Genomic DNA, 16,979 nt, shown 5'->3' on the forward strand with positions numbered 1-16,979 from the left:
ATGGTAGGACTGACATTGGGATTTGTCTCTCTGACACCCCAGTTCAAAGCCTTGTCCACTGCACCTTGGTGCCCCTGTTTTTCATGCTTTATGCGCCAGGCAGCCCGAGCTGGGTTGGAGAGATTCACTGATTTTCCTTTGTAGGAAAAGCCACCAGGTCTGACGCCCAGCCCGAGGAACCAGGAGCCCAACAGGAAGTACAAGTCCCAACACGACCAAATGATCTGCAAGTGCCTGTCTCTGAGCATATCTTACGCCGCTACCATTGGGGGCCTGACCACCATCATTGGCACCTCCACCAGCCTCATTTTCTTGGAACACTTCAACAAGTAAGCGATGCACTTGGGCAACGAACATCTGCCAGCCACCCATGTGTCAGGAACGTGACGAGGTACTAAGGACACGGCAGAAAATGGGACCAGAACAGTTTCTGTACCAAGAGGGGAGAGATGACCAAGTCGTTACAGTCGAATGTGACTGAAGAAGGGCAGGATTCTGCTGGGAGAGCCCCGCTGGGGGAGGTCGCCCAGTCCCAATGCCTCCCCGAAGAGGCGACGATGAAAGTCGGAGACCTGAAGCATAAGCTGGAGTAGGCTGGATGAAGGGAGATTTTCCAGCCAAAGCAAACAGTGTAGGAGAGCTCAGCAAGAGAGCAGGGCCCATAAACTAGAATGAGAGACGGCGAAAGGAGGCCAGGGAGGTGGGCAGGCAGGTCATGAAGGCCCTCGCAAGGCCCGCGCAAGGCCCTCTAAGGAACTTGGACTTCATTCCAAAGGCCATGAGAACTTTGAAGTGGCTTGAAGTGAGGTGATGAGATTTATAGTGTTGAAGGCTCATTTGGGTTTTTTTTAAAAATGGAGAGTGGCTTGGAAAGGAGAAAGGCCACAGGAAGACAATGCAGGACGCTGCTGCAGATGCCCAGGAGAGAGCGGATGGTGGCCTGGATGACAGTGGCAGTGGGAGGACAATGGTTAGATTGGAAAGGTATTCAGAGGTAGACCTGACGGACCTTGATAGAGTTAGAAAGAGCCTGAGAGAGAGAAAGGCCAAGTCTACTTGTCAGGCTCATGGCTTCAGCAGCTGGGGGAGCAGAGTTGTCCTCAACCTAAATGCAGGGAAAGATGAAGAAATGGTGATGTGGATGAGATGTCCAGCCAGGAGACACAGCTCTGAATCTCAGGAGGAATTTTGAGGCTAAAGGCATAGATGTGGTTAGGTTTCGGCATAGACTTGCCGTGGCCTGGGCAGCTGTCTCCATGGGTGTGCAACTTGTGTCGCCACAGGGCCGCCATTCTCAGAAGGGCCCCATGCTTGGCTTAATGCTCTGCTGTTCCCGTCTGGAAATTTCTAATAGTTTTTGAACGAGGGGTCCCACATTTGCATTTTGTACTGAGCCCCACAACTTAGACGGTAGTCGGTCCTGGTGCTATGCCTGTGGAAATCGAAGCCGTGAGCACGAAGGCGATTTCTCAGGGAGACCACGTAGAGTGAGTAGAGCAGGGACATAACTGTTCAACTGGAGCATTTAAAGTAGACAACAGAAGAGAAAGTAAAACGGTATCAGACAGGAAAGAGGAGAACTGGTGTCATCCTACCCAAGGGAAGGAGGTGTCTCAAGGAGGAAGGAATGTCCGTACTTTCAAGTTGCCTAAATGATCAAGCAAAATAAGGGCAAGGTTGTATCCATCTGATTTGGTGACATGGAGGTTACTGGTGACGGAGGCAAGAGCAGTTTGGTCCAGTGGTTGGAAGAGAAGCCCAGTCTCAATGAGTTGGGGAGTAAGAGGAGGTGAGTCTGTGAAGGGTGGAGAGCTGTGGGGTGACAACAAAGGAAGAGTGAAGTAGGGTCTGGAAGGGGTTTTTAAGATGGAAAACATTTAAGTGCTGACAGGGGAGGTCCAGAGGGGAGGAAAAGGAAAGTTCCGGGAGAGAGGGGATGAACAGTGAGGTCACTGGGCAAACAAGGAGGGACGGGATCCAGAGCAGAGTGAAGCAATCCATCATGGACAAGAGGAGAAACACATCTCATTTTAGGAGAAAGGGGAAGAAATGAAGGAAGGAAAATGGACAGAGGAGGGAGGAGGAAGGACCGATGAAAGTTGAAGACCTGGTCCCCAGGATCTGAGCTTCATGGACCCCTCACACCGTCTTACTCTATCCAGGCTCTGAATTTTAGCTCTTTAATTTCTGGCTCACTTTGTGATTGGGCCAATTCATATGCCCTTAGGCTACTTCTTGGGTGGTAAGTGGTAGATTTAGTCATAACTGTGGCTTACCTGGACAAGAGGGAATCTATGAAAGGAAGGTAGGCTCCCTGGGTCCCCCCTGGTCGAAAGCGCCACTGTGTTTTCTTGGCATTGGTGAACACACCACCCCCAGAGTTCACTTTGGCTATGTTTCAAAAACCTACAAATTAGCTGTTATACTCATTCTATGTATTCTCACCTTTTAAAATGCTTTGATTTATCCACGAGTCTATTTAATCTATTGTGAAAGTCCATTCCCTTTCCTGGGTCCAGGAGCAGGGCCTGGGCTTCTGCTAGCCCAGGGCAGTGAGTCACAGAATGACGTATGTCCTCAGGCATCTTTCTAGATCCAAAAGCCCTCTTCCCAATGCCCACCCTCAGTGACCCACTCTGGCCTTTAGGGAGGACACACGCTGTCATAATTTCTCCAAGAGGCACACAGTTATTAGTAAAGGTAGGTCCAGGGCCCACCCACAGTGCAAAAGAGTGGACGTCCCTGTGATGACAGAGGAGATTACACACTTACATCCTGGGCTTCCATTGTATTCTCTCTGTGAGGGAGCCTGCTCTTGGCCTTTCTCTCTTTTTCCATGCAGTCCTAGCATGAAGAGGGTCTCAGTGTGCTCCCACCTTAGAGGAGCTCTATGCCCAGCCCCAGCAAGAAGGGCCCAGGGTAAAGAAACACAGGCGTTGCTAGGCTAAAGGCGTGGCTCACATGTGGTCCATCCTGGCTTCCCAGGAAACACCATCGGAGCTGGGGGCCACAGCTCTGCCCCATGATGAATGAGGAGTCCTGGGCCACCTCCTGGCATCCAGACAGCAGCACGTATAGGGTTAATAAAGGATTTGGAGATTCCAAGTCTTGGCTCTCCACTGAGTACAGTTAACACCTGGAACCTTCATGAGGCACTGGAGTCCAAAGTTCTGCAGAATCGATGCTTTGTATCCCCCAATCAAAACTCCAGAAGGATACCCGACTGCCCTCTCCATTTGTTGTCTTGAAAACCAGATGAGGAAACTTATCAGAATCTTTATGTAAATCAAGAGCAAACCACCCCTGTGCAGTTCTCCTGAGTGCAAAGTATATACACTTCAGTGATAACCAATTTTGGCTGCTTAGATGCCATTTTTAACTTAATCATAATTCCTGGCTGGGCTCTATACTGTTGCAACTGTCCAATAAGTGAGTTCTCGGTCACATTTTCCCATATTATCATTATCTCTACGTTAGTTCTGCTGTCTTCTTAAGGAGCATTTAGCATTATGACTCCCCCAAAATGCCTCATGGAAATCCACCTTTTCTAATCGCTGACCTGGTTCTTTCCCCTGCAGCCAGTATCCAGCCGCAGAGGTGGTCAACTTTGGCACCTGGTTCCTCTTCAGCTTCCCCATCTCCCTCATCATGCTGGTGGTCAGCTGGTTCTGGATGCACTGGCTGTTCCTGGGCTGCAAGTGAGTCCCAGGGCCCTGCCAGCAAGGCAGAGGCTCTCCTGTCCATCCAAGGTCACAGCGCAAGCCCTGGAGGGCGCCGATCAATGGGGAGCTGCCGGGGAACCACAGAGAGAGCCCCTAGGAGAACCCCTAGGAACTCCTAGAACTGTGGCCTAGATGGGGAGCCGGGCACCGTCTGTCCTCGATGCCTAAATATACATGAGGCCTGCACTTCACTATGAGCTCTACCGCGAAATGTCTTAGTTACAACTCACTGGTTAGGGAAACTGTCGATTTCTAGAAAGTCTGAGTTGAAGAGTGTTTAATGTCATTTCTTTGCTCTCAAAACAGAGAGCAGTTTCAACTCACTTCTAAAGAAATACAATTCCGAGTAGAAGTTGCCTTAGGCTCAATTTTGTAGATATGAGTGATTTATATTTAGAAGTTGTATGGAATATGCGCATTTCCCTCAAAATAGCAAGTTGGACATGCGTCTTGCAATATTATTGCTAAAAGTAATCTGCTTAGTGAGCCTCTCTTCACAACCTGTAGTCTGCTCCACCTGTGACCAGCTTCAGGCACACAAAGGGAAGATATATGTGGAGTTTTGCTATTAGCCCATGGAATCCAATGCTCCCATTGGCCAGGGAGTGCTCTCTGAGCCGATTTACGTCATTACTCAGAGACTGTTGTCAAATCAGTGACAGCCGACTACTTCTATACCTCCAGCGTTGCAAACAGAAAAGCAACATTCACTTTCACCCCGGACGAGTCTTGTCCCTAGGCAGATACGCACACACACAAGTATACAAACATCTGCATACATGTGCCACATCACATCAATTATGCAAAAGACAAGCATGTAGAAACATCCCATAAATACACCTGCGTAAGTCCGTCAGACAGTACTTCACATTGATTAAATTCCACATGGATGACCCAAAGGCTAGGGCAGAAGGCTGGCGAGAGGCTGTGTACCTTGGCAAACGAGAGTCGTATGCCTGGGGAGGCTGGTGGGCTGGGCGTGTGGGTGGGGAGGAGAGTGGGCCGAGCCGGCCGGTAGTTTAGGACATGCCCAGTACTTGCCCTCCTGCGGGCCTCAGCTGTCATTCTTCCTTCTCAGTTTTAAAGAGACCTGCTCTCTGAGCAAGAAGAATAAGACCAAAAGGGAAGAAGTTTCAGAGAAGAGGATCCGAGAGGAGTATGAAAAGCTGGGAGCCATCAGGTAAGAGTCAGCCATTCAGTCCAGCTGGTGTGGCTCAGCAGTTGAGCATTGCCCTAGGATCCAGGAGATCGAGGTTCGATTCCCGGTCAGGGCACATGACCGGGTTGTGGGCTCGATCCCCAGCAGGGGGCAGGCAGGAGGCAGCCGATCAATGACTCTCTCATCATTAATGTTTCTCTCTCTCTCTCCCTCTGCTTTTCTCTCTGAAATCAATAAAGATTTTTTTTTTTTTTTTTAAGAATCAGCGATTCTCCTTCTCCGGGAGGGAAAGTATAGCCGGGGAGGGAGCCCAGAGCAGCCTTGTTCCTGATGTTCCCTTGAACCAGGGAGGTTCTCAGAACCATGAACCCCGACATTTAGAGATGCTACTCACTGCCTGAGTCTAGCTGGCTCGGATTCCAGGCGGCCACCCTTCCCTTCACTATAGGCCCAGATTAAGGTGTCACCAGGACATGGGCATGTCGTAGGTGGGGCAGCCAGGGGACAAGGAACAGCGCTAGACAGCACAGCCACCCTCTTGGCTGAATTCTCTAAAGTCAGGACTCCTCGCATTGCTCAGAAAGGGCCACCACGGGCCCAGGGACCACTCCCAAGGAGCTGGGGCTTCGTCCTGTATTTAGAGAGCATCAGGCAGCATTAAATACAGACTTGAAGACAGGGGGTCTGAGAATTCACTCGCCTGCCCTCAGCCATTTCATTTTTATTTCCTTATTTCACATTTTAGCTCCTTTGGAGCCATTTCTATCAGCTTTCCCACAGCCACCCGACATCGTGTTCCGCACTGTTTCTCCTTTTATGGCAACTGGCATGTACAACTTCGGGTGAGAGGATTCAGATGTAAGCTGTATTTTTAAAAACCTTGATTTCTGAAAGGAATACATGTTCACTATAGAGCGCTTAGAAAATACAGGGAAGTACAAAGAAAAAGTTAACACTGACTTGTATTCCCTGCATCCTGCTGCTGTCAACTGTTCACATGACTGACTGTTCCTTCCCTGCCTTTTTTGAGCAAAGTCCTATGTATTTTTGGTAAAACCCAGTCCATACTAAACAGTGCTATATCTTGCCTTTTTTCATTTAGCATTAGACGGTCATTATGTCCCCAGGTCAGTGACTCTGCTGTGGAAACACCACTATTAGACGCATCTCAGTTTAACAAACAGTTAAGCTGAACTGTATATTCAAGGCCATGGAGCATCACTGCATAAGCAGGTTGTTTCCCTTTTTTAATGTCTTTAGTAGGTAATGCTTCGATGTGCACTTCTGGTTATTTTCTTAGCTAAAAGGAATGACCGAATCGAAGGCTCCTGAGATATGGTCAGATCGCCTCAAAAAGGTCGTGGCGATTCCTGCTCCGACCAGCAGTGTCTCAGGCTGTGTTTTAAGTTATCTGGTAAATGGGCGATGCTGGGTTCTTTCCCTCCCCGCCTGAAGCTAGTGAACTAGTCAACACGGTTAACATTCCCTGGGCTCCTCGCAGCCTCGCCCCAGCGTGCAGGGTGGTTAAGCACTAACCGTGCTTCTGCCTCCAGCTCTGAACGCGGGAGCATCGTGGAGCGAGTGGCAGGGCTCCCGCAGCTCCCCATTCCTGAGCAGGCCCCCCATTTCATTTCACAGCTACCCCGAAATGGTGACCGGGTTCTTCTTCATCCTGATGACCGTGCTGTGGTTCACCCGGGAGCCTGGCTTCGTTCCCGGCTGGGATTCTTTCTTTGAAAAGTAAGTGGTGTGGCCCCCTCCTTAAGATCAACCCCTCACATACCCTCTTCTGGCAGTTTCCCCGGCGCCCCTCCTAGGCTCCCAGGACACAGGGACGTGAAGCCAGGAGGGCGCTCTGTCCCCGGGAAAGCCCCTCTGAGGACAGCTGCAGCTGCAGTCGGGAGGCGGGTCTGTGGAGGCTGAGTCACTTACCCAGCTGTGGGAACTTGGCCTTGTTACTCCAGCCCTTGGAACCTCAGCTGTCTCATAGGGTGTTATGAGTGTTAAAGGGGAAAATGTCCATAAAGTAAGATACCAACCGTGGAGGGAAAGGCAGACATAGGCTCCTGTCCCAGCCCTGCGTCTTCCCCTGAGGGCCAGGGCCACAGGCCTCAAGCTCTCCCAACACGGGTTCTCATTTGACAAGACACAAGTGGAGGGGTGACCCTCGCAGGATAGGGGACCCAACCTCGTCTGGTCTCCTTCATCTGAGCGACTTCTCATCACTCCTTCTAGGACTTGGCCCATAAATTCTAAGTCACCTACCCTGGCCAGGCCCCGCTTCTAGACGTTCACCACTGCCCATTACATCCACCGCTGCACGGCCAGCAAAACTGGCAAGGAGGAGGGGTACTGTCCCCTCTGGACTGTCCTACAAACAGGACAGGCAGCCCGTCCTGAGACACGGTGCTGCCCGGGGCCTCCAGACCGTCCCCTCCAGCTTGCTTGTCCCTTTGGCAGGAAAGGCTACCGCACCGATGCCACGGTCTCCGTCTTCCTCGGCTTCCTCCTCTTCCTCATTCCCGCGAAGAAGCCTTGCTTTGGGAAACAGGACGGTGAGAGAGGCCACGGGGAGGCGATGGGGCTGGCTCCAGCCAAGTAATACCCGAGTGAGACTCGCAGGAGGAGCCTGACCCAGGGCCTCTCATTGGGCGCAGACACAGCAGAGCAGCCCCCCAAGCCCTCGGGCTCCCCCTGGGCCCCCTCCCCACAAATCACACCCAGCACGGTTCATCGGCTCCGACTCCCTGTCTCCCTGTGATCCAGGGGACGACCGGGAGCCCTCGCTGAGGATGGAGCCCATCATCACGTGGAAGGACTTCCAGAAGACCATGCCCTGGGAGATCGTCATTCTGGTGGGCGGAGGCTACGCTCTGGCGTCTGGCAGCAAGGTAGCTCCTGAGTTCCCTTCTCCCTGGGCTAGATGTTTTCCCAGCTACTTTACCAGCCAAATCATTCTGGTGCTGGGCGGGAAGATTCACAGGAGCTGAGGGAGAGATGAACATTCACCCGAGTCACTGGGAAGGGACGCAGCACAGCCAATAACAGATATCCTGTCCCCGCTGAGCTTCTAAGCTGCGCTCCTGGGACCAGGGTTATAGGTCAGCTGGGCCACGGGGCCATGGCCTGCGGCACCCGCACCTCACTGACAGGCCCGCGCTGTCACAAGCAAAAGGTTTACTGGATTCTGTAGCCATCTCCTGTGGCTTTGACAGTGGTGACAGGAGATGTGTCTGTAAGGGCCCAGAGATGCCCCCAATGACACCCTGCAGATTGTCCCTCGGCCAGTCCATATGCATGATACTGAGCCCCTCTGGAGAATCGATGCTAAAGCTGATGCAGATGCCCCCTGGTTTCCCGACTGGGAGGATTTGGGTCTGGCGGGAAATAGCTGAATTCCTAAAGTGCTGGCCCTTTAAAATAGAAAATGACCCTAGGAGTGGGTCAGGCTAAGGGTCACACCGTTTCTGCCTCCAGCCTGTCTGTACTCATTAACCCATTCTAAACTGGGCTCACTGGGGCTGCCCACTCATTGTGGGCCACTGCCACCTGCATGTTATTGCGTCACAGTTCTACACTTAGAAGGAAACTTGAAGGACACTGAGTCCCATCTCCCACCCAGTGTGAGATTTCCTTCTGTGACACGCTGGCTCGAACACCTCCCGTGAGCGACAGGGCCCCCCTTGAGCAGGAACAAAGAGCAGGTGTCCTCTACTTTCAGCTCAGTCTTCTGTGTATGTCTTCCACTGACTGCTCTGGCTCTGCTCTCTGGAACCCTCTCCCAGGGGATAATCATTAAAATAACATTTATTAATCCCCCTAGATCTTTTTTTTCCCACCTAAAACTCCTTAGTCCTTTACTATTCCTCACAGGAGTACTGACTGACCCCTTCCCATGCTGGTTCTCTTCTCAGGATGCGTTAGTTTGCTCTTGGCCTTTTTCAAACATGGTCCAGAGATGGTGAAAATAACACAGTTACGTTACCCAGGCCCCGTCTCTCATGTCTGATCCACAGACCATTCGGCATTTGTATGGAAGCTTCAGGGCTCTCAGGTCGACACTGACGCTGGCATTGCAGCAAACTTAAACCCTTCATCTTTTCATTGTAAGCCACTATTAAGCCTCATGTCCTCCAACCAGTGCCATATATATGCTGTCAATATTTCTAATTCCAGTTCAGGATGTCATATTTATATCTTTACTGAATTCAGTTGCTAGTTTTGGCCTCTGGGCCCAGCCTGGCAAGATCTTTTCCTTTTTAACCAAAACTGTGCGTGTATGACAGATAGTACAGTTGATAACCCTGAATCTACTCATTTTAATATCATTCAGACACAATATGTGATTCCTACTGAGTTTGAAATTAATTTTTTTTAAATATATCTTTATTGATTTCAGAGAGAGAAAGGGAGAGGGAGAGAGAGATAGAAACATCAATGATGAGAGAGTCATTGATCGACTGCCTCCTGCATGCCCCCGACTGGGGATCAAGCCCACAACCCGGGCATATGCCCTGACCTGGAATTCAACCTCGATTTCCTGGATCCTAGGTCGATGCCCAACCGCTGAGCCACGCCCATCTGGGCTAATTTCAGTCTTGACATCAGTGAGGAAAATCCAATGTAAAATGTTTTTATACCAAGGTTTAAACAATTAAGACTTCCTTTGTTGTGCTTTCTTCTAACTTTGCAGTCCAATTTATCAATTTACCTCAAATTATAGTATAAAATCGTTCTTCTAGGGGAAAATAACTGCCATTAAATTACTTCACTTTACTTACAAGTGCTATTTGGATACCGTGATCAGTAAAACACTATTTCTTTTTTTTAAAATCCTCACCCAAGGATATTTGTCCATTGATTTTTAGAGAGAACAGAAGGAAGGGAGGAGTGGGGGGGGGGGGGGGAGAGAATGAAACCTCGTGCACAGGCCGATGCTCTAACCACTGAGCCAAACCGGCTAGGGCTAAAATTTTATTTCTTTATAAAAATGGACAGCTTCCACTCAGCTAACTGTGCTCCCTCCTGTCTTTGTCCAGTGATCAAGGTTTAATGTGCTACAGGAGATAACAATTAAGAGTTCCTGTAGGCCTCAAAGCTCTGTACCAACCATTCAACGACTAGTCCCCACCTACTGGATTTGCAACCATCAGTCAGTTGAGGGGCAAGAGGAGGTGTCCCACGGTAAAAAGGCTACAACAGAGCCTTCTGCAGGCTCTGGTCATTGGTGTCTACGCGCTTGCCATGAGGTGACCAGGGTGCCGTGGAGATCAAATGAGCTTTTGATGAATTTGGAGACGGGGAAAAGTAGCCTGCTGACCACATAGAGAGGCTGTCCTTAACTGTAAAAGGAGATGTCCCACCTTGCTCTCCGCCCTACTCCTCCTTTCTTTACGGCAGAGAAATCAGAGCACAGCAACCACAGAAGGGAGAGGAGGGGCAGAGGGCGGGAGATTGCGCATGGCAACCTGGGGTTTTTAGTACAAAAACCAAACAGTGCTCTTCATTTTTTAGGGGAGGGGGAGAGTCCTCACCAGATGAACAGCTTCCATCCCAGTGAATTATTCCAAATGGGAATATGCATTTCTTGGAGTGGATATGTGTAAATGTTGCTAATCGTTCAAGAGTGACAATATGCTTTCATATCTGTGTCATCAGAACGCGCTGACAGATCATAGATCCTGATGTCAGCCATGATGGGCTCTGAATGCCTACGCTTATACCTTCCTGACTGAATGGAGACAGACTTGTAATCCCTCTCTCTTTCATTACTCATGTAAAACTTCCAATGCTAGCTTTGCCTGCTCACTCCCCCTCAAAACACAGGGAAGGCTACTATCTAAAGATGTGCATAGTTTTTTCCCTTTCTCAGGTGATGAGAAATATTTCAAAAGCGGAAGGAACGATTACACTTGGCAGTCTGTGTACAGGGCACTACTGATTGGATGCAAAGAGTGAGAGTGTCAGGGGCTGGAGAAAGAGTAATGAGATTGAAGTTGAGGAGCTGATCACCCCAAAGATCTTTACCCCCTGCCAAGCCATCTTGGCATAATCCTAAGAAGGATCCTGGCATCAGGATGGGTGGCTCTCCATTCCCGTGACGGCAACAACCAGGAAACCCTACAACTGCATGTTGTACAATCATAAAAAATAATTTTCTGGGCTACAGAAATGATCTAATTGTAAAAATCACGAATGCCGCTGGGTCCAGTCTGCCTGAAAATAGGGAGGAAATTAGATGACTCCTGTGGCCCCTCCAGCCCCCGACATCCCTGATGTCCTAGAGTCCAAGAGTTTCCCTGGGAATGCGCTCCTCCTCCTTCCTTCTAACTGCGTCCCTTGGCCTGCAGAGCTCTGGCCTCTCCACATGGATTGGGCACCAGATGTTGTCCCTGAGCAGCCTCCCACCGTGGGCTGTCACCCTGCTGGCATGCATCCTGGTGTCCATCGTCACAGAGTTTGTGAGCAACCCAGCCACCATCACCATCTTCCTGCCCATCCTGTGCAGCCTGGTGAGTAAAGCAGGGCTCCCAGCTGTCCTGCAGTGGCAGGCCTGGGTCATGGAGCAGCTTCCACGCTGTCCTCTCTCCCATGGTCATTTTCACATGGGCGTTCAAACCACAGTTTGAAAAATTAAGTTTTCCAAAGGGCAAATGATAAGTGGATAAATTAATAAGCCACAGCAAGGGTTCTAGGAACCCTTTCTCAAAAGACTAGGGTTCATTTAGGAGCAGCCCTAAATGAAAACGAGAATGAACAAAATAACCTTACTACCCTAGGATTCCAATTCCCCATAATCATCATCAACCTCTCTCTCCTGAGATAAGACCTAATAGCAGGGCGGGAGGAGTAACTACAGAAAATGGAGACAAAATGCTCCCAAAAGTGCACTCAGCCCAAGGACCAATACCACAGCTCTACCCAATTTCAGTATCTGGAAGGTTCTGAGAACCAGGAGCAAGGCCAGCTCATTGCACGACCTCAGAACAATTTGTTATTAATGGAACAGGGCACAGGAGCAGCTGCCAGATCTTAGCCTGGCTAGGCAGCCCCAAAGGTAATGCACCAGACACAACCTGAAATGAAGGCTCCTTCTCATCCCCAACAAAACAATGTCCTCCTGCTTTTTAATTCCAAACTCTTTGCCTGTTGCCTCCCTCCCACCCCAGCCTTCCAGCATCCCGTTAGTGCGAGCACAGGCGTGCACTTAATTAAAACCGTGAGGGCCAGCCGATGGGTTCACATCCATATAGAGCAGGAAGCTCACCTAGAAAAAAGGCCCCTTAGTTCTGTACCCCAAGGGTAAGAGATCTCTCCCACAATCAAAGCAGCTGATTCATGAGATGTGTGATTGAAGAAAGAATCTCTCAGCTAAAGAATAAAATTTAAAAACCACTTTCTTAGGCCAGAGCTCCAAGAAACGAAGCGTCCCTCCTAGGAGTAACTCAGAGCCCGTTTCCATGGAGAGTGAGCAGCATGAGCACATTTGGCATGGGCAGCACTGCGTGCCCTTGAGGGCAGATTTTTAACTGTCCCTGCGCAAGGTGTCCGGCCAAGGCTGCTCAGCCCCAAGCCATCATTTAAGCAGGTGTGTGATGTTAAGCACAGAAATGCAAGCCTAACGTCAATACTAATGCTCCTGTGAATTCTCTCTTCTTCTAGTCCGAAACACTGCACATTAATCCACTCTACACCCTGATCCCAGTCACCATGTGCATCTCCTTCGCAGTGATGCTGCCTGTGGGCAACCCCCCCAACGCCATCGTCTTCAGCTACGGACACTGCCAGATCAAAGACATGGTGAGTCATGGGGGGCTCTTCCTGCCAGGCCCAGCTGCCAGGAGGACGGGGGTGACGAGGTTATCTATATGGTCCCCCTCAGCTCTAAATGGCCTTAATTCAGCTCCTTTAGAACCTGCCCCCTCACCTGCTAGGAAGCATAGGCGGTTCTCCACCTTGGTGCCAGATGATTAATACATCCAGGGCTTGTGCCAGAAAGCAGAGATGGGACACGTCCACTCATTTGCTTGGAACAATTTCCTAGCATTCATTTTTCCCTTGCAACATTCCCAACTTAATGCCAGCTAGTGGGCTTGCTGTGGCTACACGCTGTGCTTGGTTACACCCTGGCAGGGCGCCAGCTAGCCTTACTGGACATTTTTCCATCTGCCCTGGCCGTGCCATCCATCATGCCTCACATCTCCTCACCTGTGAGAGTCCAGGCCGAGGCAGAAATGGAAGGGGTCAGAGTCACTGAGGTGACATTCCCTCAGGAGAAAGAAGCAAAGCTAGGTAGCCTGTGACACCTTCCCGTGGAAGGCCTGGGAGAGGCAGCTGACCCGTTCCCCAGGATGAACCCAAGATATACAACTTCTGTGAGCTGGTTCTTGAGAAAAATAAAAAGAGCAACAGTGATAAAGGCTCCATGGAATATAGCCACTCCTACAAGCCCCCCATACCTGTTAGCACATTAAAGGCTCTGAGAAGTCCCTGCCTTAAAGAAACCTGGGTATTTTTGTTTAACACATTTCCCTATCATGTAGCCACAGAACCCTTTTTTAGTTTAACTCTTAAAGTTCAAATCTCTGGTGCTCTGAGTACATACCTTAGGGCCTCCTGACGGTGGGTGTGCTACAGGTGGAGAGGATTCTCACAGGCTTCTCCCAGCCCCAGGCCCCGCCCTTCCTGTCCTTCCACAGTCCTGTGCTGCCTACAAGGCAACACCAGAGCACCTGAGGTGGCGCCGAGGACAAAGCAGGGTCAAGCGAGTGGCTGTGGCCGTGGCAGGACAAGGCTTAGGCGAGGGCACAGATAGGAGGACTCAGGGTTCTGTGCCACAGCCTATTCAGAGTGACTAGGGTATGCTGGTTTGTGTCCTGTAGGTGAAAGCTGGCCTGGGGGTCAATGTCATCGGCCTGGTGATAGTGATGGTGGCTATCAATACATGGGGAGTCAGCCTCTTCGACCTGGACACTTTTCCAGTCTGGGCTAAGGTCAGTAACATCACTGATCAGGCCTAACACAAGTGCCCACAGGAGGTGCCAGCACCCAACAGAATCTGACCATCAAACAGGCCAAGAAAAGCACCAGGAGCTCACAAGCCCACCAGAAGAGTCTGCCATCTACCACCTCAAGTGCAGTGCACAACGCCTCCCACAGCCAAAGCTCAAGAAAACCTACCACTTTCTCCCTTCTTTGTATCTAGTCTCTGCCATCAGTCCTTCCAGAAGACGGCAGGAGAAACCCTGCCCCAGCTGCCGCTCAGAGGCTAAGCCTCACACACTGACCAGCTCACTCGCTTGATGTCATTCTTAACTTCTTAGTCCCTTTTTAGGAGTGGAAGGAGAAATCGAAATCTCCTACCTGTGCAAAGATAATGAAACCAGTGACATCTCTTTCATAGGAAAATCTCACCTAGAACCTGAGAGCTTACATCAGCTCCTTTCTCTTAAGACTTTCTGTCCTAAGTTCTCTCCACAAAAAGGCAATTCTTAGTAAGCCCTCTTTGTGGCAGTCAGAGCCCTTTTGTCACTGCTCTAATTCCCTTTTAAGCATCTCTCTTCAATGGCTTCTCTTTACCTTGACACCAAATTCCTATAAAGAAACAGTGTACCCCTTTCAAAAAAGGCTGGTGCCGTTCTCTGTCGAAGGAAAAGGAAGCAGAGAAAGAAGACACTGCGATCAGCATCTCTCTCTTCGTTCATTATAAGCCATCGGTACCACTGTGTTGGTTAAGTGCTGGGAGGGAGGAAACATTTTCATCCCTGTCTGACTAAGGAGGCCCAAACTATCACTAAGACCACAGCACTCTTGATGGTATGTGACTGACTTTCTTCTGGATGTAACGAGGAGTTCGCTCCTGAGGAGACTGGCTCAGAAAGGCCCAAACTCATCAGTGACTTTCTGCAAGTAGATGAGCCCTTTGAGGGGAGAGATGTCTTATGTCTCTGAAAGTCCCCAGCTACTTATACAATATAGTAAACTGAAACTGCTCAATAAATGTTTCCCTTGAGAAAATCACTCTGGAAATCACAGCCTCCTTTTTCTTCCTGAAAATCATGCCACCTTCTCCAGGGCAGCTGTGGATAACTGGATATCGCTCCCAAACCACCGGCTTCCTGGAATAATGTATTTCTGATTTCCACCACCAGTAACTTGCTAAATACATCTTATGGGAAAGGAGTACCCCATAGTTATTGTTTTAATTGATTGTAAGTTCCTATTAATAGCATGTGCCATTTTCCCACAATAATTTATCAGTGAAGTCACTCCCTTGGTTTATCAAGTATCTGTGAATTGTCACATTTCTTTCATGCCAGTCAACACTTCAACACTTTCACACTCTGACCACAACATAGGATTGACCAGGTTTAACCAGGAACATTTCCACTTCTGCCCCGTCAATGAGCTTAGGTCAAATTATTTGGCCACTTACAAAAGTGGCCGACCTAATGAGCCTAAAGAAAATACCAGTATTAGGTAACTACAGCTGGTTGGATTGAGCCAGCACCTCAACAGTTATTTTGCTTTCAATATTCAGAAGAGTCAGGGTGTTACTCCTACTACCAGGAGTGGTCAAATGGGTGAGATGTCATGGAACTGAGACATGAAGCCCCTAACTCAGATAATAAGACAAAGGCACAAAAATCAAGAAGATTCTGGGAGTATAAATAACTAAAAAGAGAAAGAAAAGTTGACTTAGAATTATTGGCTACTGCTCATCTACTCGAGAACCTGACTCACTCCTACAGGGAAGCAGTGAAACCCTGCGGCAATTGCTGCCAGATGCTCCGAGGAGCTGAGGCCCTCAACAAGCCAGTTTAGACACAGTATTCATTTCAGTCCAGTCCACTCACCATTCTACAAACCAGAGGTTCAGGCCAAACAAGACTGCTCATTACAGTGACAGGAAATGTGGGGTATGACTAAACGATTCCTTGTCATCTAAAGCCACTCCAGGTTGGATATTAACAGCTCTCTTTAGTCATCTTGTGTCTCTTGTAAATGTACTATAATTTAATTTTTATCTTCTATTAGAGTAACATATGGGTGAAAAAGCTATAAATGATCATCTTATACCAGCTCACTTGACAGGTGGCGAAACAAAGACACTGAGTATAGTTGCATCTTACTGTCAAGTCAATTACATATCAAACTTGTTTAGTCAAAGTTGCCTTTGAAATTCCTTTAAGTCATGAAGTACATAGTATATAATCTTTTACATTACATTTACATGGAAAGGGGGAGAGAGAGAAAAAGACACTGATCCGTTGCCTCCTGCATGCACATTTGAAAAAGTGTATCTAAACATTAGAATCCCTGTATGGCAAGATGTTCAAAGCATTAAGACACAAAGGGGGTGGAAACCACCCACATTCCCAGGTAGCTCATTCTGGGGCTGCCCTCACCGCATGAATGCTGAGCACAAGTGCCTTCGCTATTTACGCGGCTCTGTGTTCTTGTCCCAATGCTGTGCACTGTACATGTTAGAGTGGTGACCCACACGGCACCTTTCCTCAGGCCTCACCGCAGAGGCAGTGGGTCAAGCAGGCCAGGACTCGGGGTTAGCAGTGCCCCACCCATACACTTTCCATAAAACCTGTTCGTTCTTCTGTTTCCACGTGCCTTGCAAATGATACCATCCATGAGGTCTTTAGGAGAGGTATAAACTGAGCATCTGAAAATCTAAATGTCACTAACTCCCTGTTAAGACCAGGCAACGTCTCAAAATATTTTCCCTTTGCCACCCTGTTCCTTCCCACAAGGCCCTAACAGTTAGTGGGAAAAAAGGACTCATTCATCTAAGCAAGGGATGGAAGTGCTACGTGCGAAGGCCAAGATGGGAAGTTTAAGAAAAGCCTCATTTGCTCCAGAACAGTCTACAGCATTCCTCCAAGAGGAGTAACAGAAAAAGCACTAAAAGGCGGGAGACCTCAGCAGGAAAACAAACACTGGCGGTGTCTAGGGAGTGAGCTGCTTAGTGGAAATGGAAATATCACACATGTGTAACATATGTTCAGTGAACCCGTGCACACAGACAACCAGAAAAACCACATGCTTTACAGTCACACAAATGAAAATGAGTTAGAAAAAAGAAA

At 49.1% G+C, this 16,979-nt stretch overlaps 1 protein-coding gene across 1 annotated transcript in view; it reads left to right on the forward strand.

Moving 5' to 3' along the window:
- Positions 1–14,450, forward strand: part of SLC13A4 (solute carrier family 13 member 4) — a 36,341-nt gene extending 21,891 nt beyond the window's left edge. Inside the window, exons 8-16 of the mRNA XM_087821325.1 lie at positions 145–329; positions 3,579–3,698; positions 4,801–4,902; positions 6,520–6,621; positions 7,342–7,445; positions 7,648–7,772; positions 11,232–11,393; positions 12,544–12,681; positions 13,764–14,450. Coding sequence (XP_087677451.1) covers positions 145–329; positions 3,579–3,698; positions 4,801–4,902; positions 6,520–6,621; positions 7,342–7,445; positions 7,648–7,772; positions 11,232–11,393; positions 12,544–12,681; positions 13,764–13,901 — 1,176 coding nt within the window. The 3' untranslated portion in view covers positions 13,902–14,450. The remainder of the gene's footprint in view (positions 1–144; positions 330–3,578; positions 3,699–4,800; positions 4,903–6,519; positions 6,622–7,341; positions 7,446–7,647; positions 7,773–11,231; positions 11,394–12,543; positions 12,682–13,763) is intronic.
- The last annotated feature ends 2,529 nt before the right edge of the window (positions 14,451–16,979 follow it).

This window comes from Miniopterus natalensis, chromosome 10 (assembly GCF_054644295.1).
Source record: "Miniopterus natalensis isolate mMinNat1 chromosome 10, mMinNat1.hap1, whole genome shotgun sequence".
NCBI lineage: Eukaryota > Metazoa > Chordata > Mammalia > Chiroptera > Miniopteridae > Miniopterus > Miniopterus natalensis.